The 27,154-nt window shown below is 38.5% G+C and overlaps 1 protein-coding gene across 9 annotated transcripts in view; it reads left to right on the top strand.

Annotated features, from left to right (window-relative positions):
• The window catches only part of PPP3CB (protein phosphatase 3 catalytic subunit beta), a 58,430-nt gene extending 31,350 nt beyond the window's left edge, over nucleotides 1-27,080 (top strand). For 2 of the 9 annotated variants that reach the window (XM_032140143.2, XM_032140125.2), the window contains exons 10-15: nucleotides 10,477-10,554; nucleotides 16,330-16,356; nucleotides 18,423-18,507; nucleotides 20,188-20,285; nucleotides 25,044-25,073; nucleotides 26,530-27,080. In XM_032140143.2, the coding sequence (XP_031996034.1) occupies nucleotides 10,477-10,554; nucleotides 16,330-16,356; nucleotides 18,423-18,507; nucleotides 20,188-20,285; nucleotides 25,044-25,073; nucleotides 26,530-26,708 (497 nt within the window). In that variant the 3' untranslated portion in view covers nucleotides 26,709-27,080. The remainder of the gene's footprint in view (nucleotides 1-10,476; nucleotides 10,555-16,329; nucleotides 16,357-18,422; nucleotides 18,508-20,187; nucleotides 20,286-25,043; nucleotides 25,074-26,529) is intronic. The other 7 variants (XM_032140159.2, XM_058436357.1, XM_032140134.2 and 4 more) reach the window with 6 other exon arrangements.
• The last annotated feature ends 74 nt before the right edge of the window (nucleotides 27,081-27,154 follow it).

Raw genomic sequence — 27,154 nt, 5'->3', positions numbered from 1 at the left:
TCTATTTCACTAAAAATATTCCTACATTGGCCTGTAGTCCCAGCTGCTAGGGAGGCTAAGGCAGGAGGATCACTTGAGCCCAGGAGTTTGAGAATACACTGTATGACAATCACACATCTGAATAGCCACTGCACCCCAGCCTAGACAATATAGCAAAACCCTGTCTCTAAAGAAGTAAAATAACTTACATTGGGAAATTTTCAACATACACCAAGGTAGAGTGAATAATATGAATTTCCTATATACCAATTATTCATTTTCAACAATTATCAAATCATAGCCAATCTTGTATCATTTATGTCCCCATCCAGTACTCCCCACCTCATACCTCAATTATTTTGAAACAAATCTCAACTCTTTTCTATCTATAAATACTTTAGAATATATTTCTAAAAGGTAAAGACTCACATTTTAAAAGTACACGTAAAAACATTTATTAATTATTTTTATTTTTTTTTTTAAGACACAGTCTCATTCAGTTGCCCAGGCTGGAATGCAGTCTCATTCTATTGCCCAGGCACAATTTCAGCTCACTGCAACGTCCATCCCCTGGGTTTAAGTGATTCTCGTGCCTCAGCCTCCTGAGTAGTTGGGATTACAGGCATGCTGTACCACACCTGGCTAATTTTTGTATATTTAGTAGAGACGGGGTTTCACCATGTTGGCCAGGCTGGTCTCAAACTCCTGGCCTCAAGGGCTCTCTTTGGCTCAGCCTCCTAAAGTGCTGGGATTACAGGTGTGAGCCACCACCACCAAAAACATTTATTAATTTCTTAATATAGAATCCCTTTGAGAATCCGATAAAAGTTACGGACTTTTGCTTCAGAAATATTCATGTATAAATGTATGTACTCACAACATTTTCAGGATGGTCATAGTTCTGAAATGAATTTGCAACCTTCACACTTATTGGCCCTCCTTTAAGAACCTCTGTTCTAGAGGATCTAATATTATATGATCTTCCATAGAAGGTCAGATATGTAAGATTTATTTATTTACTAGATTTTTTTAAGTGTTTTATTCAAGGTACCAAGGAAATACAGATACAAGTAAGATGGGTCTTTGCAGATTAATATGGGACCTGTGATATATATAAATAATGATAATAAGATGTAATATGGTAAGTGCTCCAAGACAAGCCTATTTTATAGGAATTGAGATGGCTGGGCGTGGTGGCTCAGGGCCTGGTGTGGTGGCTCATGCCTGTAACCCCAGCACTTTGGGAGGCTGAGGTGGGTGGATCACGAGGTTAGGAGTTCAAGACCTGCCTGGCCAAGATGGTGAAACCCTGTCTCTACTAAAAATACAAAAATTAGCCGGATGTGGTGGCAGGCGCCTATAATCCCAGCTACTCAGGAGGCTCAGGCAGAGAATTGCTTGAACCCAGGAGGTGGAGGTTGCAGTGAGCCGAGATTGCGCCACTGCACTCCAGCCTGGGCAACAGAGCGAGACTCTGTCTCAAAAAAAGAGGAGAGGCTGGGTGCGGTGGCTTACACCTGTAATCCCAGCACTTTGGGAGGCCAAGGTGGGCAGATCACGAGGTCAGGAGATCGAGACCATCCTGGCTAACACAGTGAAACCCTGTCTCTACTAAAAATACAAAAAATTAGCCGGGCGTGGTGGCGGGCACCTGTAATCCCAGCTACTCGGGAGGCTGAGGCAGGAGAATGGCGTGAACCTGGGAGGCAGAGCTTGCAGTGAGCCAAGATCGAGCCACTGCACTCCAGCCTGGGCGACAGAGCAAGACTCCGTCTCAAAAGAGAAAGGAGGTTATTTCTGTCAGAGGGATTAAAGTAGCTTTTGAACAGGGGCTTGAAGAATGGTGGAATTGTGCTGGTGGATATGAGCAACAGAATTCTAGATAAGAGAACTTCCTGAGCCTGAGTCTGAAAGCAAGAAATCATAGGTCTCTTTGAGGGTTTAATTTGATTAGTGAGTAGGATATATGAAGGACAGTAGTAGAAAAAGAATGAAAAGTTAGGTTAGGGCTAGATCATGAGGGTATTGATCACCACACAGAGAAGTTGGAACTTTGATAAATGGTGGGCAAGCCACTGAGATGGAATTTGACTATGATCATCATTTAGAGAAATTACTGTGGTGAAGTGGACTAGAAGGAAGACTTGAGGTTGAGAGACCTGTTACGAAGTTACACCAGAAATCAGGTAGAGACATAATGAAGGCCTGGTAGCATTAGGAACGGAGAGTGGGGAGAACCAAAAGAATGGTAGAAGTAGAATCAGTGAGACTTAACAAGATTACATATTTAAGGGTAGGGAATGGTTGGAGATGACTTGGATATTTTGAGTCTGGTGAAGATAGTACCATTAACACACTCCGATAAGAAAACTCTTGTTACAGCAACCCTTTACTCAGGTTACTGCTGTTCTTCATGTTCATTGGAATCTCTAGGCCTTTCACTATGTCATTTTCTTTTTTTTTTTTTTGAGACAGAGTCTTGCTCTGTCACCCAGGCTGGAGTGCAGTGGTGTGATCTCAGCTCACTGCAATCTCCATTTCCCAGGTTCAAGCAGTTCTCATGCTTCAGTCTCCCAAGTCTCTGGGATTACAGGTGCGTGTCACCACACCTAGCTAATTTTTGTGTTTGTTGCAGAGACAGGGTTTCCCATGTTGGCCAGGCTGCTCTTGAACCCCTGACCTCAAGTGATCCGCCCACCTCAACCTCCCAAAGTGCTGAGATTACAGGTGTGAGCCACTGTACCCAGCCTAACTAAGTCATTTTCTTATTAGTCAAATCCCTTCTTACCTCTCTTCCTTCTTAACATACCCTCAAACTCCTTTCTTTTCTGTTTTTCTACTTCATTTGTCCTATAAATCTTAGGTCTAGTCAAATCCAGCCGTCCATTTTCTCCATTCCTACAGCCACAGTATAGAGTGCTGCTGGAGATTTTTACAGACTTGTGAATTGGCACCACCCCTTGATTTGTAACATTGGCTGAGCTCCCAGTAGGACCCTAATACTGTTTGTATCCCTAGTCTGCTTTTTTCTCCCATTTTGCTTAGGATAGAGTCCAAATTTTCATTTTTTAAAAAATTTTATAAAGAAAAGAGGGCCAGGCACAGTGGCACATGCCTGTAATCCCAGCACTTTGGGAGGCTGAGGTGAAAGGATCGCTTGAGCTTAGGAGTTCAAGGCTGCAGTTAGCTGATCACTCCACTCCACTCCACTGCACTCCAACCTGGGTGATAAAATGGGACTCTATCTGAAAAAAAAAAAAAAAAAAAAAAAAAAGTTTAATTGGTTCGTGGTTCTGCAGGCTGTACAAGCATAGCACTGGCATCTCCTCGACTTTTGGGGAGGCCTCAGGGAACTTCACATGGTGAGAGCAGGAGCAAGAGAGCGAGGGGGAAGATGCCAGATACTTAAAAAACAGCCAGATTTCACAAGAATTTACTCACTATCATGAGGACAGCACCAAAGGGATGGTGCTAAACTATTCATGAGAAATCCACCCCCATGGTCCAGTCACCTTTCACCAGGCCCCACCTCCAACACTGGGGATTACAATTCAACATGAGATTTAGAGGTGACAATATCCAAACTGTATCATTCCGCCCCTGGTCCCTATAATATCATGTCCTTCTGATATATCAAAATACAATCATCCCCTGCCAGAAAGTCTTAATTCATTCTAGAATTTAACTGAAAAGTGCCAACTCCAAAGTCTCATCTGATACTCAAGCCTAGTTCTTTCTACCTATGAACCTGTAAAATCAAAGACAAATTATTTATTTCCAAGACATAATGAGGATATAGGCATTGGGTAAACATTCCTGTTCCAAACGGGAGAAATCGACTAAAAGAAAAGGGGTTCAGACCCTATGCAAGTCTCAAACCCAGCAGGCAGTCATTAAATTTTTTTTTTCCTTTTTGAGACAGAATCTTGCTCTGTCGCTCCCAGGCTGGAGTGCGGTGGTGCGATCTTCGCTCACTGCACCCTCCGCCTCCTGGGTTAAAGTGATTACCCTGCCTCAGACCCCCAAGTAGCTGGGACTACAGGCATGCCCCACCATGCCTGGCTAATTTTTGTATTTTTAGTAGAGACAGGGTTTCACTATATTGGCCAGGTTGGTCTTGAACACCTGAGCTCAAGTGATCCATGCACCTTGACCTCCCAAAGTGCTGGGATTAAGGTGTGAGCCATTGCGCCAGTCATTAAATCTTAAAGCTCCAGAATAATTATTGACTCCATGTCCTACATCCTGGGCACACTGTTTTGATGAGTGGGCAGTTCTGTCCCTGTGGTTTTTCCACACAGGTTGCAGGCTGCTGGTGGCTCTACCATTCTGGAGGGCAGCAGCCCTTTCTCACAGCTCCACTAGGCAGTGCCTCAGTGGGGAGTCTGTGTGGGGCCTCCAGCCCTGCATTTTTCCTTGGCACTGCCCTAGTAGTGTCTCTCCGTGAGGGCTCTGCCCCTGGGCACCTAGGCTTTCTCATACACCTTCTGAAATCTAAGTGGAAACCACCAAGATTCATTCACTCTTGCACTTGCCTAGGGGTTTAACACCAGGTGGTGGCTGGAGCTGGAGCAGTCCCTGGTTGTGGGGAGCAGTGTCCTGAGGCTGTTCTGGTCAATGGGCTCCTCCCCCACCCCCAAAACTATTCTTTCCTCCTAGGCCTCTAGGCCTATGATGGGATGGGCTGCTTCCTTTTTTCCATTGTCTTGGCTGTTAGCACTTGGCTCCTTTCATATTTTTTTCTTAAGCATTTTCTTCTATCCATTTCCCTCACTAGTGAAAACACATTAGTAGTTGGAGTGTTCTCTACTTACTGTTTTCTTCCTTTATACAGTACCCTTATCTTGAATTCTTCCCTTGTTGAAGAGGTGACCCTTCCGTTCAAGCCAGTCTAACTTGTCTCTAGATTCTATTACCTTTCTGCTTTTTCAGGAAACTTGCTTTATCATCTGTGTCCTCTATATCTTCACATTCTCAGTACTAGTTCTTTTATAAATTATTCAAATCTATCTGATCTTTAAATAAATAACATTTCTCTCATCTGATGTCTTTTTCTACTGTGCTGTGACTTTTTTTTTTTTTTTTTTGCTATTACTTTCTTGCCTTTCTTTCAGAAGCCAAGTTTCTGAATGAAAATATATACTTTAAAGCTACTATTTAGTATCCATTAAATGGCTCCATATAGCTTTCAAGATAAACCTTAACCTGTCATACAAAGTCCTTGGATCTTCCCTACTTTCTCTTCAGCCTCATTTCCTGCCTTTCTCTTTCACATTATCTTCGTTCTAGCCATAACACAGCAAAGCCAATTTTCTGAACGTGCTATGCTCTTTACGTTTTATACCCTCATACTTTTATTTTTTATAACAGCTTTATTGACATGTAATTCACATACCATACAGTTGACCTATTTAAATTGTACAATTCCATGTTTTTTATATACTACAGAGTTGTGCAACCATTACCACAGTTTTGGAAAATTTTCGTCATCCCCTCCAAAGAAACCCTGTGCCCATTAGCAGTCACTCTTCATTTTCCCCTAACACCCCTTGCTAACTCTAGGTAACCATCAATCTGCTGTCCCCATAGATTCACCTATTCTGGACAGTTCATATAAATGGAATCACACAGTGTGTGCTCTTTTGTGACTGGATTCTTTCCATGGTCTCAAGGTTTATCTGTGGTGTAGCATGAATCAGTACAACATTCCTTTTTATGATGGAATAGTATTCTATTGTATGGATATAGCACATTTTGTTTGTTTTATTCATCAGCTGATAGACATTTATTTCTACTCTTGGACTTACTAATAATGCTGCAAAGAATATGCATGTGCAAGTTTTATGTTTTCATTTTCTTTTTGAGACAGAGTCTTGCTCTGTCGCCCAGGCTGGAGTGCGGTGGCACGATCTTGGCTCACTGCAAGCTCTGTCTCCTGGGTTCACACCATTCTCCTGCCTCAGCCTCCCGAGTAGCTGGGACTACAGATGCCGCCACCATGCCCGGCTAATTTTTGTATTTTTAGTAGAGACAGGGTTTCACTGTGTAGCCAGGATGATCTCGATCTCCTGACCTCGTGATCCACCCGCCTCGGCCTCCCAAAGTGCTGGGATTACAGGTGTGAGCCACCGTGCCTGGCCTATGTTTTCATTTTCTTGAGTATAGACCTGGGAGTGAAATTGCTGGGTCATATTGTAACTCTATGATTAACCTTTTAAGGATCTGCCAAACTGTTTTCCAAAACAGCTGTACCATTTTATTGTTGTTGTTTTTGAGACAGAGTTTTCCTCTTGTTGCCCATGCTAGAGTGCAATGGCGTGATCTCAGCTCACTGCAACCTCTGCCTCCTGGGTTCAAGCAATTCTCCTGTCTCAGCCTCCTGAGTAGCTGGGATTACAGGCACACACCACCACACCTGGCTAATTTTGTATTTTTTAGTAGTGACAGGGTTTCTCCACGTTGGTCAGGCTGGTCTCAAACTCCTGACCTCAGGTGGTTGTCCCACTTCAGTCTCCCAATGTGCTGGGATTACAGGCATGAGCCACTGCGCCCAGCCTTAGCTGTACCATTTTACAGTTTCATCAGCAGTGTATATATTCTTTGGATGAAAAAATATATATATATTTTAATAAATATACATTTTAATATATAAACATATATTTTACATATGTAAAATATATTTTAATATAGAAAATACGTGTATATTTTAATATAGAGATGGGGTTTCGCCATGTTGCCCAGGCTGGTAACTCCTGAGCTCAAGCAATCTACCCGCCTTGGCCTCCCAGGGTACTAGGGTGACAGGCATGAGCCACCACACCCAGCCGAGGATGAATATATTTTCAAATCCTTTGCTCATTTTATAATTGGGTTATTTGTCTTAAAATTTTGTTTATTAAAAAATTGTTTTTGCCAGGCGCAGTGGCTCATGCCTGTAATCCCAGCACTTTGGGAGGCCGAGGTGGGTGGATCACCTGAGGTCAGGAATTCAAGACCAGCCTGGCCAACATGGTGAAACCCCATCTCTACTAAAAATACAAAAATTAGCTGGGTGTGGTGGTGCGTGCCTGTAATCCCAGCTACTCAGGAGGCTGAGGCAGGAGAATTGCTTGAACCAGGGAGACAGAGGTTGTAGTGAGCCAAGATCATACCACTGCACTCCAGCCTGGACAACAGAGTGAGACTCCGTCTCTAAAAAATAAAACATTTTTTTGTTGTCTATATAAATTTATGAAGTATAAGTGTAATTTTGTTACATAGATATATTGCATAGTGGTGAAGTCAAGGCTTTTAGTGTATCTATCACCAGACTAGCATACATTGTACTTATTAAGTAATTTCGTCTTCCACACGCCTCCCACCTCTCTACCCTTCCAAGTCTCCTTTGTCTATCATTCCACACTCTACCTCCATGTATATATATTATTTAGCTTCCACTTATGAGAACATGCAGTATTTTTCTGTGTCTCAGTTTCATCCAAGATAATTATTGAGTTTTTTATATATTCTATATGCAAGTCCCTTATGTATATGATTTACAAATAATTTTCTCCCATTCCACTTTCACTTTCTTTCTTTTTTTTTTTTTTTTGAGACAGGGTCTCGCTGCGTTGCCCAGACTGGAGTGCAGTGGTACCATCTTGGCTCACTGCAACCTCCACCTCCCAGGTTCAAGCAATTCTCCTGCTTCACCCTCCCAAGTAGCTGGGATTACAGGCATGTGCCACCGTGCCTGGCTAATTTTTGTATTTTTGGTAGAGACAGGGTTTCACCATGTTGGTAAGGCTGATCTCAAACTTCTGATCTCAAGTGATCCACCCGCTCAGCCTCCTCAAATGCTGGGATTACAGGCGTGAGCCCCCGGCCTAGCTGACTTTCACTTTCTTGATAATGTCCTTTAGGCTTTCACTCCATCACCTAGGCTAGAATGTGGAGTGCGTAACTCACTGCAATCTCAAACTCCTGGACTCAGGCAGTCTTACCACATGGCCTTCCAAGTAGGTAGGACTAGAGGCATGTCCTACCATGACTAGCTATTTTTTTTTTTTTCCTTTTTTAGAGATGGGATCTTTGTGTTGCCTAGGCTGGTCTCAAATTCCTAGGCTCAAGTGATCCTCCTCCTTCATTCTCCCAGGTAACTGAGATTACAGGCACATGCCTCTATGCCTGATTTTTTTGTCCTTTGAAGCACAAAAGTTTTCTAATTTTTTTAAAAAATACATTTTATTGTGTATATTTAAGGTATACACCATAACAGCTTTATTGAAATATATATACTATGCAATTCATCTATTTAAAGCATACAATTCAGTTGGTTTTAGTATATTTCTAGAGTTGTGTAACCATCAGAAAGACTAATCTTTTATAGATTTGCCTTTGCTAGACATTTTATATAAATAAGGTCATATGGTATATGGTATTTTGTGACTGGCTTCTTTCAAAAAGTTTTTTAATTTTGGTGAAGTCATATTTATCTATTTTTTCCTTTGTTGCTTGTGTTTTTGTTGTTATACCTAAGAAATCATTGCCTAATCCAAGCTCATAAAGATTTACCCCTGTTTTTTTCTAAGAGTTTTAGTTCTTACATTAGGTGTTTGATCCATTTTGAGTTAATTTTTGCATGTGTCGTGCAGTAGGGGGAGTGCAGTTTATTCTTTCGCATGTGACCATTTGCAGCTTTATTCTTTTGTAGTTGACCATTGTTGAAATGACTGTTCTTTAGCCACTGAATTGTTTTGGCACCCTTGTCAAAAATCAATTGACCTTAAATATCAGGTTTTCTTTCTGGACTCTCTGTTGTATTCTGTTGTGATAAATGACTACTACATCATTTTTCTAACTTCTGTTTAGAATGCCTTATCTGCCCTCTCCACTTGGCAAACTCCTAGTTCATGATTCCTCTCAAATGTTATCTAGCAAAAGCCTTGCCTTCCCCAGCAGGTCTTTTGCATATCTTTGAATACTTACAGCATGTTTGTCATCAACCTTTTGCGGTTGATATTTAATGTCTCCTTCAGTAGTTAGTAAGCTTTTTGAAGGTAGAGACTGTGCCTTTCATATCTGAATCCTAGAGCTTTAGTGTAGTACCTGACATGTGGGGTGCTTTTAGTATATTTATAGCAGGAAAAATTGGTTTGTAGAAGTATTGAATTTTGTTTTGGATATGTTCATTTCTAGGTGCCTTCAGGACATCTAGGTGCTAATATTCAATAGACATTTTTATTTATTAATTGAAATTTGCTTTTATCTTATTTTGTGTACTTATTTGTTAGATATTTATTGAGTACCTGTCATGTGCCAGGGCACAGTGCCAGGCTCTGAAGTTATAATAGTGAATTAAACAACATCCTACACTCATGAAGTTTTCATTCTAGTAGGGGAAACATACAGTATACAAATGGTTTAAGACAGTTGACAATAAAACCAGCAAGGACATCTAGAGCCTGAAGGAGAGGTCAACACTGGAGATACAGACTTTGGAGTCATCTTCAATGAGGTGATAATTGAAACTATAAATATGATAATAGACAGAAATTCCAAGTGATTGAACATATAGGAGGAATAATACTGCAGAGAGAATCTTGAGGATATCCAAAGTTTTGGGGAAAAATGATCCAAACATGGGAAAACCAGAAGAGTAGAATCTTGGGAACCAAGGGAAAAGAGAAGGAAAAAAATATATAGAATAGTCAAAGAGGATTAAGCCTATGAAAGAGCCAAGGGTTCAGATTGTTAGATAGTCATTAGTAATCTTTAGAAATAAATTTCAAGGGAGTTGCTGAGCCAGTTTTTAAAAGATTAAGGCCAGGCGCAGTGTCTTACGCCTGTAATCCCAGCACTTTGGGAGGCCAAGGTGGGCGGATCATGAGGTTAGGAGTTCGAGACCAGCCTGACCAACACGGTGAAACACCATCTCTACTAAAAGAAAAAAAAATACAAAAATTAGCTGGGCATGATGGTGGGTGCCTTTAATCCCAGCTCCTTGGGAGGCTGAGGCAGGAGAATTGCTTGAACCTGGGAGGCAGAGGTTGCAGTAAGCCGAGATCACGCCACAGCACTCCAGCCTGGGCAACAGAGCAAGACTCCATCTCCAAAAAAAAAAAAAAAAAGGTTAAATCCTGAGACTTTTTGGAACCACTAAAACTCTGCCATGATTTTTTTCTTTTTATGCTATATCCACGAATGAAGATTTGAAATGTATACATTCAGTTCTTATTCATCTCTGTTCTTATCTCTATGGGGCTTCATTTTTTTTTTTTTTTTTGAGAGGCCTGAAAATTTGTTCCATAAAGAATCTCTTTCTCTCAGAGTTGTTATCCACTGAATTTCTTTCATTTTGAAAGCCTTTGCATTTTGTAATTCCATCGTTCTTGCTATAAGAATGTGTTTGCTTTCTTGAGCTAAACATTATTTGACCATTTGTAAAAATAGTTGCTATGTATATGTATAGACAGTTATATGTGATCAGCTAACATGTAACTTTTTTTTCCCAAATAGTGACAGAAATGTTGGTAAATGTTCTGAGTATTTGCTCTGATGATGAACTAATGACTGAAGGTGAAGACCAGTTTGATGGTATGATTATTCATCTTTCTATTTTTTTTTTTTACTGTGAAATGGTATTTCTTTACCGCCTAGCCTCAGTACACACTATTTTGCAAAAAATAGTCATTGCTTTCAGAGACTATGCTATTTGATAAGTAACAAGTTACTTTTTTTGGATATGAAGATTTGAAAATAATTACAGTGATTTCATTTTTTTATTGTAATGTGGGGAAGAAGATGAACTTTGGGAAAGGAGAAATTTGGAAGAAAGAACATAAGGAAAGGAAAATTGAAGTGTTAAAAGGAAGTAGTTCTTGGTGAATATGGACACTGGTTAGAGAAAAGAGGATAAAAATACTATTTGTTTTATTAGAACAATATTCTTAGTGCATCAGAAGCATACCTGAACTCCCAATTTTGCTTATCCTTCCTTTTAGACACTAAAATAGACTGCTTCTAAATTAGTGTGGTTGTGTTCTAAAAGACCACTTGCTAATTTAGTTTCAGATTCTAAAAGCATTTTTTTCCACAGGAACAAAGTTATACATGGTTGTTGTTATGTAAGCCAACAGCCTATGTACCTAATGCATGTTTATAGTAAAAAGTAATACTATAGAAACAAAATTCATTTTGTTTTGAAATTTTTATTTTAAACTTTATTATTTAAATGTTTAATTAAAACCTGAGTACATAAAAAGGTAAACAATATATAAACTGAAAACGATTCCCTTCCATATTCCCCTCACATCTTTGTTTTAGTATACTTTTTATAGTTGTAATCAATATTTCAATGTTTCCATGTATTAAACATGGTCTATATATTGGTAAGATTTAATAGCTATGTATTTCTAAGTCCATTGATAAACTATAATGTTTGGCTAGATGTGGTGGCTCACGCCTGTAATCCCACCACTTTGGGAGGCCAAGATGGGAGGATCCCTTGAGCCCAGGAGTTGGAGACCAGCCTGGGTAATATGGAAAGATTTCCTTGTCTCTATTAAAAACACACACACACACACACACACGAAAATTTAATTTTCATAATCTCATATTATTTGGCAACTGGGTTCTAAATTATCCTTATGAATAGCAGTAAAATAAACATATTTGTATAATAGCTTTTATTTTCCTCCTTGGTATAAATTTATTGAAGAGAATTATAGAGTTACAGAATTAACTCTGTAACTCTTTTAGCTTCATTGTTTTAGCTGTGAACTACCAAATTGCTTTGCAGAAGGATTGGACCACTATGAAGTGCCTCCAGCAAGGAATCCATAAACATATTTCTCCACAGGACTACCTCATTGGATTTTGGTCATTTTTACTTATTTTCTTCATGGCTATATAGTAGTAAATTATAGTTGCTTAAGTTTACATTTCTTTGATTTCTAATGATGCTAAGAAGAAAATTACTGTTTTTCCAACTGTGTAAACTATCCATTTCATTTGATCACTTTTCGAGTAAAATCTGAATGAAGCCTATTTAGAAATTTCTCTACTTACAAACAGATTTGATTCTTAAACATTTGAAAGCCCATTTGTTGAAAGTACAAAGTAACTGTACAAGCGCTACCATTGCCATCTGTTGGTAGTAGGCAGAGATGTGCTTTTATTCTTACACGTTTGTTAGTAACTGACATAGTATATTTATTATCAGTTATTTTTTAGTTTGGATAGTAAACTTTAGTGAATAATACTTACTTTTCCTTATTTTAATTCTCTTTCCTTTTTTTTTTTTTTTTGAGACAGAGTCTTGCTCTGTCACCCAGGTTAGAGTGCAGTGGCGTGATCTCGGCTCACTGCAAGCTCCACCTCCCTGGTTCAAGCGATTCTCCTGCCTCAGCCTCCCAAGTAGCTGGGATTACAGGTGCCCACCACCATGCCCAGCTAATTTTTGTATTTTTAGTAGAGATGGGGTTTCACCATCTTGGCCAAACTGGTCTGGAACTCCTGACCTCAGATGATCTGCCTGCCTCTGCCTCCCAAAGTGTTAGGATTACAGGCGTGAGCCACCATGCCCAGCCATTGAATAGTTTCAAACAGATATTTTGTTTCCCTGTTCTGCTGTCACTGTTGTAAGAATAGACCTGGGCTCAGATTCTAGTTCCTTCTAGTGTATCTGTGGCATCAGACAACTTACTTAACCTTTCTGAGTCTCAGTTTCTCTCATCTTCAAAGAAGTAACAATAATACCTACTTCATAATATTGTAGGTATTGAGATAATGAATAATTAAAGTAATTATTGGCACATAGCCTAATTTTTTTTAGAAAGTTTTCTATTTTTCAAAATCTGTGAAATATTTAGTGAGAATTTTAATTGATATTATGTTAATTCTATATCTGAATCTAGGGAGGTTTTTTAATTTTTTTTTTTTTAGGAGATGAGGTTTCTGGCCAGGTGCGGTGGCTCACGCCTGTAATCCCAGCACTTTGGGAGGCCGAGGCAGGTGGATCACGAGGTCAGGAGATCAAGACCATCCTGGCTAACATGGTGAAATCCCGTCTCTACCAAAAATACAAAAAATTAGCCGGACATTGTGGCGGGTGCTTGTAGTCCCAGCTACTTGGGAGGCTGAGGCAGGAGAATACACTGAACCCGGGAGGTGGAGGTTACAGTGAGTCGAGATCGCACCACTGCACTCCAGCCTGGGTGACAGATCAAGACTCCGTCTCAAAAAAAAAAAAGAAAAGAGATGAGGTTTCCCTATGTTACCAAGGCTGGTCTTGAACTCCTGGCCTCAAGCAGTCCTCCCACCTCAGCCTCTCAAAAAGTGCTGGGATTACAGGCATGAGCTACCATGCCTGGCCAAGTCTTTTGTTTTTCCTTCCTTCCTTCCTTCCTTCCTTCCTTCCTTCCTTCCTTCCTTCCTTCCTTCCTTTCTTCCTTTCTTTCCTTCCTTCCTTCCTTCCTCCTCTTTCTTTCTTTCTTTCTTTTTTAAAACATAGTATTTAGTTTTCCAAACTAAGACCTCTTGCTCTATATAATTATTTACTGTTTCCTCCATTTAAGGTTATATAGTTTTTCTTTGAAAAAATTTTGTCATTATCAAGTTAAATTAATACATCTGTATTTTATGTTCTTATTACTATTACAACTGGTATCTCATTTTCTGTCTGTGTAAAAGAATATACTATATATTTGTGGGTTTATCTTATATCTAACAAACTTGAATCAGCAGAATTATTTTCTATGATAATTTCAAATTAGTTTTCTATTACTTTTAAAAATAGGTCATTTATAGGGGATTGATATTGTTATTTATTTTCTGTATTTTTACCTTTCTTTTATTCTTTAAAAGTTATTATCAGTATTGCCAATAGTATGTTAAATAGGAATGATGGTAGATAATGCTTTAGTCCTCTTCTTATAATAATAAGAAAAAAATATTCCTTGTTAAGTCTAATTATAGTACTTGGTTTTAGGTACCTATGATTTATATGAATAAAGATACTGAGTCATGTTTTGAGATGGAACCAGAAATAAATATAAAATTTTATTATATTCTAATGAGAAGATTTTATATATCATCAATATTTTTCCTATTAGTATGATAATTTATCCACTTGTTATATCATTCTTGCATTCCAGGGATGAATTGAATTTGATCATCAAAGAGGCGTGTAGTTTAATGAAAAGGATCAGTGGTTTAGGTGTCTTGTCACTACCATTCACTAGCTGTGTAATCTTAGAAAAGGCACCTAATTTCTCAGGTTTTCTTATTCAGAAACTGAGGGAATAGAGAGGATGAAAATTCTTTCCCACTCTTAAATAATTTTAAAAATTGTTAAGCACCAATTATTGCAATGTTTCTATGGAAAAATACACTGAGTTCCAGCTTTGAATATTAGAAATAGATCTCCCTTTACTGCTAACAGGGCAGGTACAATTGCTCCTCATTTTTTTCACTCTTCCAGTACCAAGTATTAGGAGTAGGGACTCTAAGAAAGTTTTAGGAATATGAGTCTGGGAGTTTGCATGGAGAAATGGGAATGGTTTGAAAGAGAAAAGAATGTGGAGGAAATGGAGGACAGAAGAGGAGATTCGGATAGATACTAAGGTTTAAAGTGGGGTAGGGAAAGAGCTACTGGAAATAGGTTTATTTCCCTTCCTTATTTCTACTCCCTGATTTCTTCCCTCTAACTCCCTCCATCTTTTCTCCTTTCCTTTCACCATAATGGCATGCCTTCTGTTCTCTCCTTCCTCTTTTCCTACACAACAGTGGAACCATTCTATGGAATTGGTCTGGGGAGATATCTGACTTTGGAAAGAAACTTTGATGGGGTGGCTGTGGAATCAGAATAAGGGTTTAGCTTTTCTTTGGGGAAAGAGAGCAGGATTGGAGATTTCTGAGTGTCAGGAAAGAAGAAGTAATTTTTGTATATTTAAAGCTAAGATGGCTGGGCGCGGTGGCTCAGGCCTGTAATCCCAGCACTTTGGGAGGCCAAGGCGGGTGGATCACCTGAGGTCAGGAGTTCGAGACCAACCTGGCCAACATGGCAAAACCCCGTCTTTACTAAAAAAACACAAAAATTAGCCAGGCGTGGTGGTGCGCACCTGTAGTCCCAGCTATTTGGAAGGCTGAGGCAGGAGAATTGCTTCAACTCGGGAGGCAGAGGTTGCAGTGAGCTGAGATCACGCCATTGCACTCCAGCCTGGTTGATAGAGCGAGACTCGGTCTCAAAAAAAAAAGCTAAGATTAGGTAAAGGCATACGACTATTGTTAAGTGGTAAATCTTTGGTGTTCTGTATTGTTTAATGTATGTTTGGGGTCATTTTTAAGACAAAAATTTGCATTAACACTAAATGTATAAACACACATAGCATCCCTTTTAGAAGTGTTAATCATAAAAGAGAATTTTTGAAAACTGATTTCTGTGATATTTAGGTTGCATGCAGTTTTTTCCAGATATTTATCTTTTGTCTTCATTTTGGTAAAGGGAAGTACATAATCCATATGTGTTGCAGTTTCACTAAAATAAGTACATTTCCTATAAAGGAATAATATATCTCAGCATTAGAATGGAAGATATGGAAAGCTCAGATGAAACCACCCCAGCTGCCTGCTCTTAGAACTGTTACTTGATTTGAAACAATCTGTTGCTATTTTTGCAAAAAGATGTCCCCCAAATTCACAGATTGGATTGGGGACAGAAAGCACATACTGTTGCTCCTGAGTATATGAAAAAGTTCTGCAATTCAGATTCAGGAAATCATGTGCTCTTGTTAGGGAATATGGGAGGTTTAGCTTTTCCTTTGTTGGGAGGGGTGAGATTTTCTACTGAGGCAGTTTATAAAGTTACCTACATTTCTCTGAATATACTACAGATTTTGCAGATGTTGGTGTCCTTGAAGAACCACATGAGTTTGTATTTCATTTGTGTCATTACCTTTTACTTAACATACTTCCACAGGTGACACATTTCCTTAGGGGTATGACTATAAATGTGCAATTGTTGTTAGCAGTCTTTTATCAGTCTTATGTGTTTTCACATATTTTTTTCTGTCCCTAATTATGTCTGCTTTCATCAGATATGATAGTTATTCTGTCCATAATTTCTTCCGTGCACATGTCTTTTAAGAAATCTTTACTTTAGAGTTCTACCTAGTTGCATCCCTCTTTATTCACCAGATTCTACAGTACTACATTTTTCAAATTTCCAAATATGAGGGCCTTCATTTTTCTCCCTTTCTTTCTACATTCATTCTTCAGTACCACTGCCAAGTTAAATCTCTATCTTTTTATTTGTCTCAACCACCTTTTCTCCATCATTCACTTCCTTTTTTCTGGACTCTCCATCTGAAGAACGGCTCATATATGGCAATAAAAAAGGTACAGACCAGACAGAGTAACATTGTTTTGAAATATGACTTCATAAGTTATCCTCATGTCCATGTAAGTTAGCACATTCATTGAGTAATGTCTATGCAGAGTCCTCTTGGGCCTTGTGCAAATTTAGCTTAAGTTTTATCTGTGTTAGTATTTGGTATTTTTAGAAGTCATATTCCAAAATATCTGTCTTTCTGTGCATGGAAATATTTTCCCTCCTTTTCATTCCTGTTTTAAAATTTCATTCTTTTGCTTATTTGTAATGTTTTGTACTTTTCCCTGCATGATTAGGGTTGTTTGATTGTCTATTATTTCCCAAAGAAATGTTACTGTGAACATTTACTTTAATGTGATGCATGATGTGTTTGTAGACTGATTTAAAATCCTGATTTGTACAGTGTTTTTATACTCCTGTGATTTTTTCATTTGATATCAGTATAGTTTACATGTCATTTGGTTTTATATAGAAATTAAATCTGAAAATATGAATGTATATATTGCAGCCATCCTCCCCAACCCCCTACTGCTTATCCCCAGTCTAGCTACTTTAAAATTCTGTCAATTTTAAAACAAAATGTTTATAATAATTTATTAGAAGAGAATCAGACTTACCTTCTATCCTTGAACAAGCCACTTAATAACCTCAGTTTCTTTGTCTATAAAATGAGGAGATTACACTTTATAGTATCTCCAATGTCTCTTTAAATTCTAATATTCTGTGATTCTTATATTTTTAGTTTTTGGGGTTTTTTTTTCTGGTATTTTAGAAATACCTGTTTAGAGTGCTGTGGTACCGAGGTACCCACACAGTTTTGGGCTTGTAAAAGCTATAGCTTCAGTGCTCATAATATTTACCCTTTAGAAGATCATAAACATGTCATGGAGCCTATGTTTTTCCCCTAAAATATGTCTTTTGTTTCTATCTTTGAAGTTGGATTTCTTTTTCTCTTTTCTTGCAGTCAGGTCCAGTCATTATCTTAGTTTTTAATTATATGTAATTGTGGACTGCTTGAATTTTAAATGAGATGTTCTCTCCCAGAAGACTTACAGTTGTTCAGACCTCTGTATACCTAAGGCCCCTTTTGAATTAGTGTCTTTAGCCTTTCCTTAACCTTCTCCTCAACCATGGTGCTTCCATGTGTGTTTTCATTGTGTTGAAGCACAGCTCTAAGGAACCACACGTTTGGGTCCAGAGTGATTCTAGTTGCTATATATGAAATATTGATATTGTTCTTTCTGGAGGCCAAGGGAAGGAAGATAAAACCTTTGAGTCATTCTTCAGCCAAAGATTTAGTTATTTTGGTTTATTCTCTTCTACATCAGTCATAGATAGCACAGCTAACCCTTTAGAGATGAAGCAGTAGTGATCCTTTAGCCATGTTTTTCTTGTTGCTTATGTCATACTCACCTAGAGATGTAAAAGATTGTATATATTTGCATGACCTTAGCAACACCTGGTACATTAGGTTAAGATGTGCATTGCTGAAATGCTGGTATGGCCCTTAGTTCAGGATTACCTGCACAGTAGCTCCTTCATGCCATTAATTTTAGACCAACTCAAAGCAAAGAAGCTTATTCTGTCATAGTCTGATGGGATATTGTCAGCCTGCATGTCAAATACTTTGTGATAGTTAAATAAGACTACAGGACTGTTACAAATTCTTGTCTGTTAGTGTGCATGCCGTAGGCTGTCATGAAAATTAAACAGAGACTATAGGATTATTATCAGTTTTTGCCCTCTGGTTTGTAATGCAAGTTGGGCTCAAGTTTGTTTTTGTTTTTGTTTTTTTCCCCATTGCTGTTTTACTGATTAGCCAGTAGAGTGAAATATTAAAGTTTGTGGACTACTTTTTATTTCTACATTTATCAGACCCCAGTATTAGACCAATGCTGAGCTAAACATTGAGAGAGCAAGACATTTTTTAGCATGGGTTCATCTAGTCCCCTCCATGTAAGCTGGTGGCAGGGGTCTTGGTACTGGTTTAGATGAGTGTGGAACAGGCTAATAGAATATTGTAAGCATGCATGCCCTAAACTTGAGCCTTTCTCTCTATTTATTCCCTTGAAAGTAGGTTCAGCTGCAGCCCGGAAAGAAATCATAAGAAACAAAATTCGAGCAATTGGCAAGATGGCAAGAGTCTTCTCTGTTCTCAGGTAATGATATATTTTCTTGATTATTTGTTTTGCAGAAATTACGTTTATTGTACCTTGTTACAAGCATTGTCCCTCATCTGAAAGCAAAATGGGGCCGGGTGTGGTGGCACACTCCTGTAATTTCAGCATTTTGGGATGCCAAGGTGGGCAGATCACCTGAGGTCAGGAGTTTGAGACCAGCCTGGCCAACATGGTGAATCCCCATCTCTACTGAAAATACAAAAATTAGCCGGGCATGGTGGCATGCACCTGTAATCTCAGCTACTCGGGAAGCTGAGGCACAGGAATTGCTTGAACCCAGGAGGCAGAGGTTGCTGTGAGCCAAGATTGCACCACTCCAGCCTGGGCGACAGAGCAAGGCTCTGTCTAAAAAAAAAAATAATAAAGAGGAAAAGCAACAGGGTATCATTCTTCCTATAAAGAAGTTAGTTAGGCCCAGCCAGGCATGGTGGCTCACGCCTGTAATCCCAGCAATTTGGGAGGCCAAGGCAGGTGGATCACGAGGTCTAGAGATTGAGACTATCCTGGCCAACATGGTGAAACCCCGTCTCTACTAAAAATAGAAAAATTAACTGGGTGTGGTGGTGCATGCCTGTAGTCCCAGCTACTCAGGAGGCTGAGGCAGGAGAATCGCTTGAACTCGGGAGGTGGAGGTTTCAGTGATCTGAGATCACGCCACTGCACTCCAGCCTGGGTGACAGAGTGAGACTCTTGTCTCAGAAAAAAAAAAAAAAAGTTACTTAGGCGCTTAGGCCAGGTGCAGTGGCTTATGCCTGTAATCCCAACACTTTGGGAGGCCAAAGCAGGCGGATGCTTGAGCTCAGAGTTCAAGACCAGGCTAGGAAACATGGCGAAACCCCATCTCTACAAAAAAGAATACAAAAATTAGCCGGGCCTGGTGGCGTGCACCTGTTGTCCCAGCTACTCAGGAGGCTGAGATGGGAGGATCACCTGAGCCCCAGGAAGTTGTGAGTAGTGAGCTGTGATTGTGCCACTGCACTCCAGCCTGGGTGATGGAGTGAGACCTTGTCTCAAAAAGGAAAAGAAGTTAATTATATATTTGTATACTAAAGATGGGAACACAAGTCCCTTTGAAGCTAAGATATTTTTGACTCTGGTGATTGTTATTGTTCATCTTTGGTATCTCTTTTCCTTTTGTGATAACACTAAATTCACACCTTGAAAATTAGAGCAGGATAAGAAGGAGGGGATACTTTTTAGAGTATTCTTGATGAACTTGTTCATCCATATGGGAAGTCCCTTGTGCTGGAGCCATAAATTGCCTTCCCTGGGGTTAATTCAGGAAGACCAGGTTTAAGGGTACAAATGAATAGGTCAGTCTTTAAAAATTTGTTTGCAAAACTGACTACATCAGACATTTGAACTTCAGAGCATATGAAATACCATATTTTCTCAATAGTATGATGCCCCTTGATGAATCTTACCACATATTTAATAAAGCTTTTCAGGAAAAATAATATATGCCTCAATTGTAAGGCACACCCTCATACCTGAAACACTTAAAATATAGTAAAATTAATGTCTTGAAATTGAGGAAAATATGGTAATAGCAATGAATGTCATAAATTTTATGTATGGCCTATATCTAGACCCTATGTCTTCTTTTAAATTAAGTACTTGTTGGAAGTATCTGATATTTGTTATATCTCTCTGCTATAGGGAGGAGAGTGAAAGTGTGCTGACACTCAAGGGCCTGACTCCCACAGGGATGTTGCCTAGTGGAGTGTTAGCTGGAGGACGGCAGACCCTGCAAAGTGGTAATGATGTTATGCAACTTGCTGTGCCTCAGATGGACTGGGGCACACCTCACTCTTTTGCTAACAATTCACATAATGCATGCAGGGAATTCCTTCTGTTTTTTAGTTCCTGTCTCAGCAGCTGACCTAGACAGGGTACTGTATTAGCTAGTGTCTCATTAATACCTAATCAGGGCAGAAAACTGATAGAATGGGTATTCCTTTCAATTGAAAATAGTGGTCAGTTCCTCAGCTTTTCATGAAATGATATGGGAGCAGCTCATATCATAATGTCTGAAATATTTATTTATTCATTTGTCTAATTCACCCTTTTCTTTTAAGAGCCCCAGTTTCAGAATGTGAATCAGGGATATTCCTGTTACTAAAATGGAAATGTAATTCCAAGTTTCTTATTTTTAATTTTTTAAATTTATGTCATTGTATTAGACTATGCTTATATTTAAAACTACTTAATTTAGGGTTAACTACCTGCTTAGGCCCCAGAACATTACTTATGCCCTTCAGTTACCAAAAGATTTGTGCAAGGTTTTGTACCCTGGTAAATGATGCCAAAGTTTGTTTTCTGTGGTGTTTGTCAAATGTTCTATGTATAATTAACTGTCTGTAACATGCTGTTTCCTTCCTCTGCAGATGTAGCTGCTTTCCTAAATCTGTCTGTCTTTCTTTAGGTTAGCTGTATGTCTGTAAAAGTATGTTCAATTAAATTACTCCATCAGACACTTGTCTGTCTTTCAATGTAGAAGCAGCTTTGTAGCACCTTGTTTTGAGGTTTGCTGCATTTGTTGCTGCACTTTGTGCATTCTCAACATGAATGTAACATTAGATATTAAGTCATTGTTATGAGGGGTTGAATTTAAATCCTGTAAGTCAAAATCGAAAGGGTGTTATTAAGTGTGCCTTTATTTTGCATGAAAATAAAAAGAATTATACGTAAAGCATTCCTGTAATCTGGCTCATTGAATATTTTATACTTAAAAAACTTTTTTTGGCGTAAATATTTGTGTAAATACTGGGTTAACTTTTTAAAAGCCCCTTACAGATTAAATAGAAGAGAGTGATGTGAGTATTAGTGACCATACACAGTAATTCAGTCTAGATTTCTTTTCTTGTGGTTGGAAAGCAAAAATACATGATGTGACCCTCTAAGGGTCATTGTTTATTAAAATAGACAGCAACAGATCTGATGTTTTCCTTAGTCATAATTAAGTTTCTTTTTGGTGTTGTAATTAGTTTTTTAGAGAGAAAAAAATAGGGAATTTTAACATTTTGAATGAATTTACATTTGACTTCACAATTTCACTTCACTTCACTTGGTTCCATAATAAGTGCTCTTTCTTTTTTTTCTTTTCTCTCTTCTCTTTTTCTTTCTTTCTCTTTCTCTTTCTTTTCTTCTTTCTCTTTTTCTCTGTCTCTTTCTTTCTCTCTCTCTCTTTCTCTCTCTCTGTCTTTCTTTTTTTTGTGCATGTGTATGTGTATGTGTGTGTGAGAGAGAGAGACACAGGGTCTGGTTTCTTGTTCTGTCACCCAGGCTGGAGTGCAATGCAGCCTCAACCTCCTGGGCTCAAGCAATCCTCCCATTTCAGCCTCCGAGTAGCTAAGACCATAGGCACATGCCACCACAGCCAGCTAATTTTTTGTATTTTTTGTATTTTGTATTTTTTTAATATTTTTGTGTTGCCCAGGCTGGTCTCAAACTCCTGGGCTCAAGCAATCTTCTGACCTCAGCCTCCCAAAGTGCTGGGATTATAGGCGTGAGCCACTATGCCTGTCCAATGATTGCTTTTTAATAAAAAAAAAATTTTTTTCCTGTAAACAGTTTTTACTTGTAGCCTATACATGTTCTATTTTAAATGTCATTGTATTGTTCACCACCACCACTGGTATATCTGAAAAGTACACTGTGTTTTGAAATTATAGTTATAAATTTTCATTCTGAATGAGGTTTCTTTTTTTGATTTTCTTTTTTAAAAAACCTGCTTTGATTTGCTTTACATTCCTTGCCCTCCATTTTTCTTATTATATTGTAAACATTAGAAAAATGAACTAAAAAGAATTTCATGAATGTACATTAAAACAAGCTCTTAAACATTTGATAAAACTAGTAAAAATGTTAAAAGGATGAACTTTAATAGCTTCAAAAATATTATACTCTTCTTTGTTCAGAAAAGAAAAATAAAACCAAAAGGGTATCATACTTAAATAAATCTACACTATAGTCATCTCTCAGTTATCCTTGGATATAACATTACTTTTATATTGTATCCACAGCAAACCTTGCTTTCAGATTTCATAATTAGCCCCTGCTAATTACATGCTTTGTTGACTTCTGTTTATTCTTAATTTGTACATGGCTTGAAGCTCATCCCTTCAACTTTGAAACCACCCTTAACTGCAGGGGAGGTTTGAAAGACAGCAGCTTTGCTGGAGGGACTCTCTATTCTCAGCATGGACTAAGTTACTGGGAGGAATTGAGTTTAAGGGGTCTAATCTGGGACCCCTTAAACTAGACAGCTTCTAGTTTTGCTAGCTCTTGATAGTGTGGTTTGGGCATTTGGTCAAAATTATTTTCCTAGCATAAGATAAATCCACTTTGAAACAAATAACAAAAGTCATACAAAAGTTGCATGTTTGTGGTTATTTTTTAAAAAGTTATCCTACATTCTAAATTTTAGTAGATATGTTCCCTGATGTTAATGTGTATAACTGAGTTAGGTATTGCAAAAGGAAAAAATTTTAATTCTAAGACCTCGTGCCTATTTGTCAGAAAATAAAAATTGTCTTTTCAAGAACTTTAAAAGTTAATTTACATGATGTTTCTTGAGTGTTTTTACAAACTGCACAACTCTATTGGAGGTGGATTTTCTGTATTTTATGTATGTTTTCTTTCTGGGAAATTTGATTGGGAGCTAGCACTGTAATGCTACCTTCACCAGGATCTATATGGGAAATATATGTGGCCAATTCTCTTTTAGTAATACCAAATTCCTCTTGGTCATTTATCCTGTGTAGTACTGAGGAACACAGTTTGAGATAGCACTATGCTCAAACTTATTAAGGCCATGACAAGATGCCCTATATAACTGAAAACAAATAGAGGAGAAATAGTGCCTTTCAGATAGAGTTTTGCAATTAGCAATCTGAGCTCAAGCGATCTTCCTGCTTCAGTGTCCCGAGTAGCTGGGATTACATATGCACACCACCATGCCCGGCTAATTTTTAAAACTTTTTTTGGGGGGAGATGAGGTCTCTCTATGTGTTGCCCAGGCTGGGCTCAAACACTCAAGGGATCCTTCCACCTCAGCCATCCGAGTGCTGGGGTTATAGGCGTGATCTTCCATGTCCTGCCCAATTTGTAATGTAGTTTAACAGTTAAGGAAAATTAACTCTTCCTTTATTCAGTGTTCGTCCTAATTCTTTTGGGTGTCCAATTCACTTTACTGTCTGGTTAAGATCAACATTTTCTGACTTTGTACACTTTAACACCTTAGATTCATCAGTTTCTTTTACATTAATAATTGCTTTGGATAAAATTATTTCTAAATCATGTTAATTGCTAAAAGATCACTTCAGGAGTAATTATTCTAATTGGCCTTATTGCAGAAGAAGCAAAATAGAAGAGACAAGGGCATTACTTTTACAAATATTCCGAGTAGTAGGGGGAATGGACAATATTGTAAACCAGTATTGTTGTGTGCTATCTTGGGTCCTGGTCCTCAGTGTGAGCTCTTTATACAGTTCAAACCCAGAAATGAGCGAAAAAAAGAATCTTTGACTATAAAATGTATGACTAATTATGGTGAAATTCTCTAAATGGACCAGTGACACACTATACCAATAATGTATTTCTTATTTATAATATGATCTGTGTCTATATCATGAAATAATTAGAATTTATGCCTGTAAGACCTCATTTCCATTCCTTAATGTCTCGTTAATTGGTAGATGAGTTTGAAAAGATGCTCAGTAGTCTTTTTCTGAGGCAAATTTGGGTTCATGATAAACTCTGTCAGTATAAATGGAATTTTTTAAGGCTATAGATATTAATATCTGTAGGTATTTGGAACATCAGTACTAGAATAGAAAGGAAGTTCCTGGTAGACAGCAGTCCTTTCAGGTCCCCCACAAAGAACAGAGCCACAGAACTGTTCTACTTACAGTAATTCACCAAGTTTACTGCCCTTAAATTTCACTATAGTCATATCAGCTCTTGCAGGTTATGTTTTGCCTTATAAATTAGAAGTGACGGTAAAGCATTGCTGACCCCTTCTAGTTTATGTCTTAGGGAACCAACTGGTAATGAGTATTGTTCTCATTGACATGAAAGAAAAGACTTTTCTGTTTGCTTTTCTGCTACAATTCTATTATAATTTTACCCTAGAGCATTTTCCTGTGATTGTGATGGATGTGATATAATAAACATAATGGAAAATTCTAAGGCCATCAAATTACTGATTCAAGATGGGTAATTAATACTGGAGTGCATTTGCATGGGTGCTGAGGTGTCTGTGTTTACAGTAGGTTTATGTGTTCTGTGCTCTGAGTGATGTTGTCATAGTGCTGTGTGTAAACTGTGCTGTGTTAGGAATTGGGGGTTTGGATGGGGCTCTCTAATTTGGGTACTATTTATGTTAAATTGTAAATGACGATGTAGTATGGGATACTGTGATATTTTAAGTGATCATTGCCTTTTCTGCTGTACAATATGACCCTTCTCATCTCTCTCATTCATTTTGCATGCCTCTGCTCACTTCTGTACAGCCACAGTTGAGGCTATTGAGGCTGAAAAAGGTATGATCAGAGTCCTTGTGCTGGGCAGAGATCTGTGGTGTGTGGGTGGGCATCAGAGAATGTCCTGTGGGTGTGTTTTACTCCTAGCTTTTACAGCCCAAGATGAATCAGACTCACTGATTCATCAAGTTTAGAAGCCTTGCAGCCCTCTTTTTTTAATTTTTAATTTTTAAATCAGAGGGGCTGATGTCTATGGTGACAGTCTTTTTCTTTTTTCCAGTGTAATAGGCAATCAGAATGTAATGTTTCTGATTTCTTTAGAGTATAGCATGTTATGCTATACAGTATAGCTTTATAAAGTTGCCTGTTTTAATGGAAATTGCCAAACTGACCTGCAAATAGAGATCTGTTCCATATTTTGCATGATTCTATGCTACTCAATTTTTTTTCCCTAAGTGAAACCTCCTCTAGATATAGATGTGAGTTTGTTTTTACTCATATCCAGTAGTGTGCCTGACTGAGAATACAGGAACTGTCACTATAATGATTTTCTTTTTTCTTTTTTGGCTGCAGTTTGGGTTATAGTTTATGGATAAGATTATGTTCATATATATGTGTGTTGGCTTGGTATTTCACATTCCTCAGTGTTTGTAGCCCCAGCCATTTGTTTGGTTCATGTGCCAGACTAAGTCCTAAGGATTGCAGATGTTAAGCAACCAGATTATAACTAGTGGTTTGAAAATATTTCCTGTGAACATTTTAATAATGGAGGATGCATCGTTCTAGATGAAGTGAATGAGAAACCATACAATTGGTGGAGAATTGCCATTTATTTTGATTTGAGTTGCCAAAGATTGTGCAGTATGGCCAATAAATTAAGGGAAACTTCTTCTAAAATATGAGATTATAAATACTTTTTTGCTATCAGCCATACACAGACCTAACTCTTGGAGGCACTTCCCACCTTTTTAATGTTATATTGGTGGTGATGGGCTGACCTTGACCTCCAAGATAGTTCTGATCTACTGTATTTTAACCTTTCTTTACCTCTTTCTCCTCCCAAGCTCTTGGTACAGATTTGTATATTGAGGATTAACCTTGTTTAGCCTCCTCACTTGCCCCTACTCTCGTTGCTGCCTTACTGTGATAGTCACTGGTGATCTTAGGGACTGATGTAGGAGATAATTGGTATAGTAGAAGTCAGACTGAGACCCTGAGACCATTGCCTGGAGGTTGATTTTGGGGGCAGGAGAGGGTTAACATTTTTTTGTATTTTTATTTTTTGGAAGGCTTTGCTAACACTTGTCACCTATAAAGCTATGATGTTTATATTTAGGTTTAAACATTTCACATTTTAAGGGAAGACTGAAATGAGGATAGGATTCAGTTAAAGTAAGATTTATGTGTTGCTACTTACAGCTACTAATTTCTTTCTTCTTAAAAATCATTAATTATGTTTTTGAAATCTCAGAAATGTTTTTCAATTACTGACTTATCAAATTTGCATTTTATTAAGCAATACGAGGATTCTCTCCACCACATAGAATCTGCAGTTTTGAAGAGGCAAAGGGTTTGGATAGGATCAATGAGAGAATGCCACCTCGGAAAGATGCTGTACAGCAAGATGGTTTCAATTCTCTGAACACCGCACATGCCACTGAGAACCACGGGACGGGCAACCATACTGCCCAGTGACCCACGACTTCCCAGGGACTCTCACATCTCGGGCCCCAAATGGACAGATCACCCGAGGAGCTGGAGGGGTCGGCCAAACTGACTGTAAATTTCACAGTCTCTCTGAAGAAACCATCGTGCTTCTGAGACCCTAGCCCCCTTCCTGGATGGAGGCTTGAGGGCCCTGGGACATGTGCTATCTGATAAGACTGGGTCATCGCTGCCGAGGTGGAGAGCAGTGAGCAAGGGGCTTGGGGCAATTTCCAGTGGAGGGCATCCACACCTCCATTTTATGCTTGTGGTTCACACATTTAAGTTTACAAATCAGATTTCTTTTCCCCTTCAGTAGAATTAGATTTTGTTTTTCAATCATGATTTCAAATGCAATCCTAAGAGCTAATGTGGACTTTTCTTTTTCCATGAAATGTCTTTAAAGGATGAATTAGCATGGTCTTAAAATACATTTC

Source organism: Hylobates moloch, unplaced genomic scaffold (assembly GCF_009828535.3).
Source record: "Hylobates moloch isolate HMO894 unplaced genomic scaffold, HMol_V3 SCAFFOLD_3, whole genome shotgun sequence".
Classification (NCBI taxonomy): domain Eukaryota; kingdom Metazoa; phylum Chordata; class Mammalia; order Primates; family Hylobatidae; genus Hylobates; species Hylobates moloch.
Note: the sequence above shows the minus strand (reverse complement) of the source record. Positions and strands in the feature narration are given on the sequence as shown.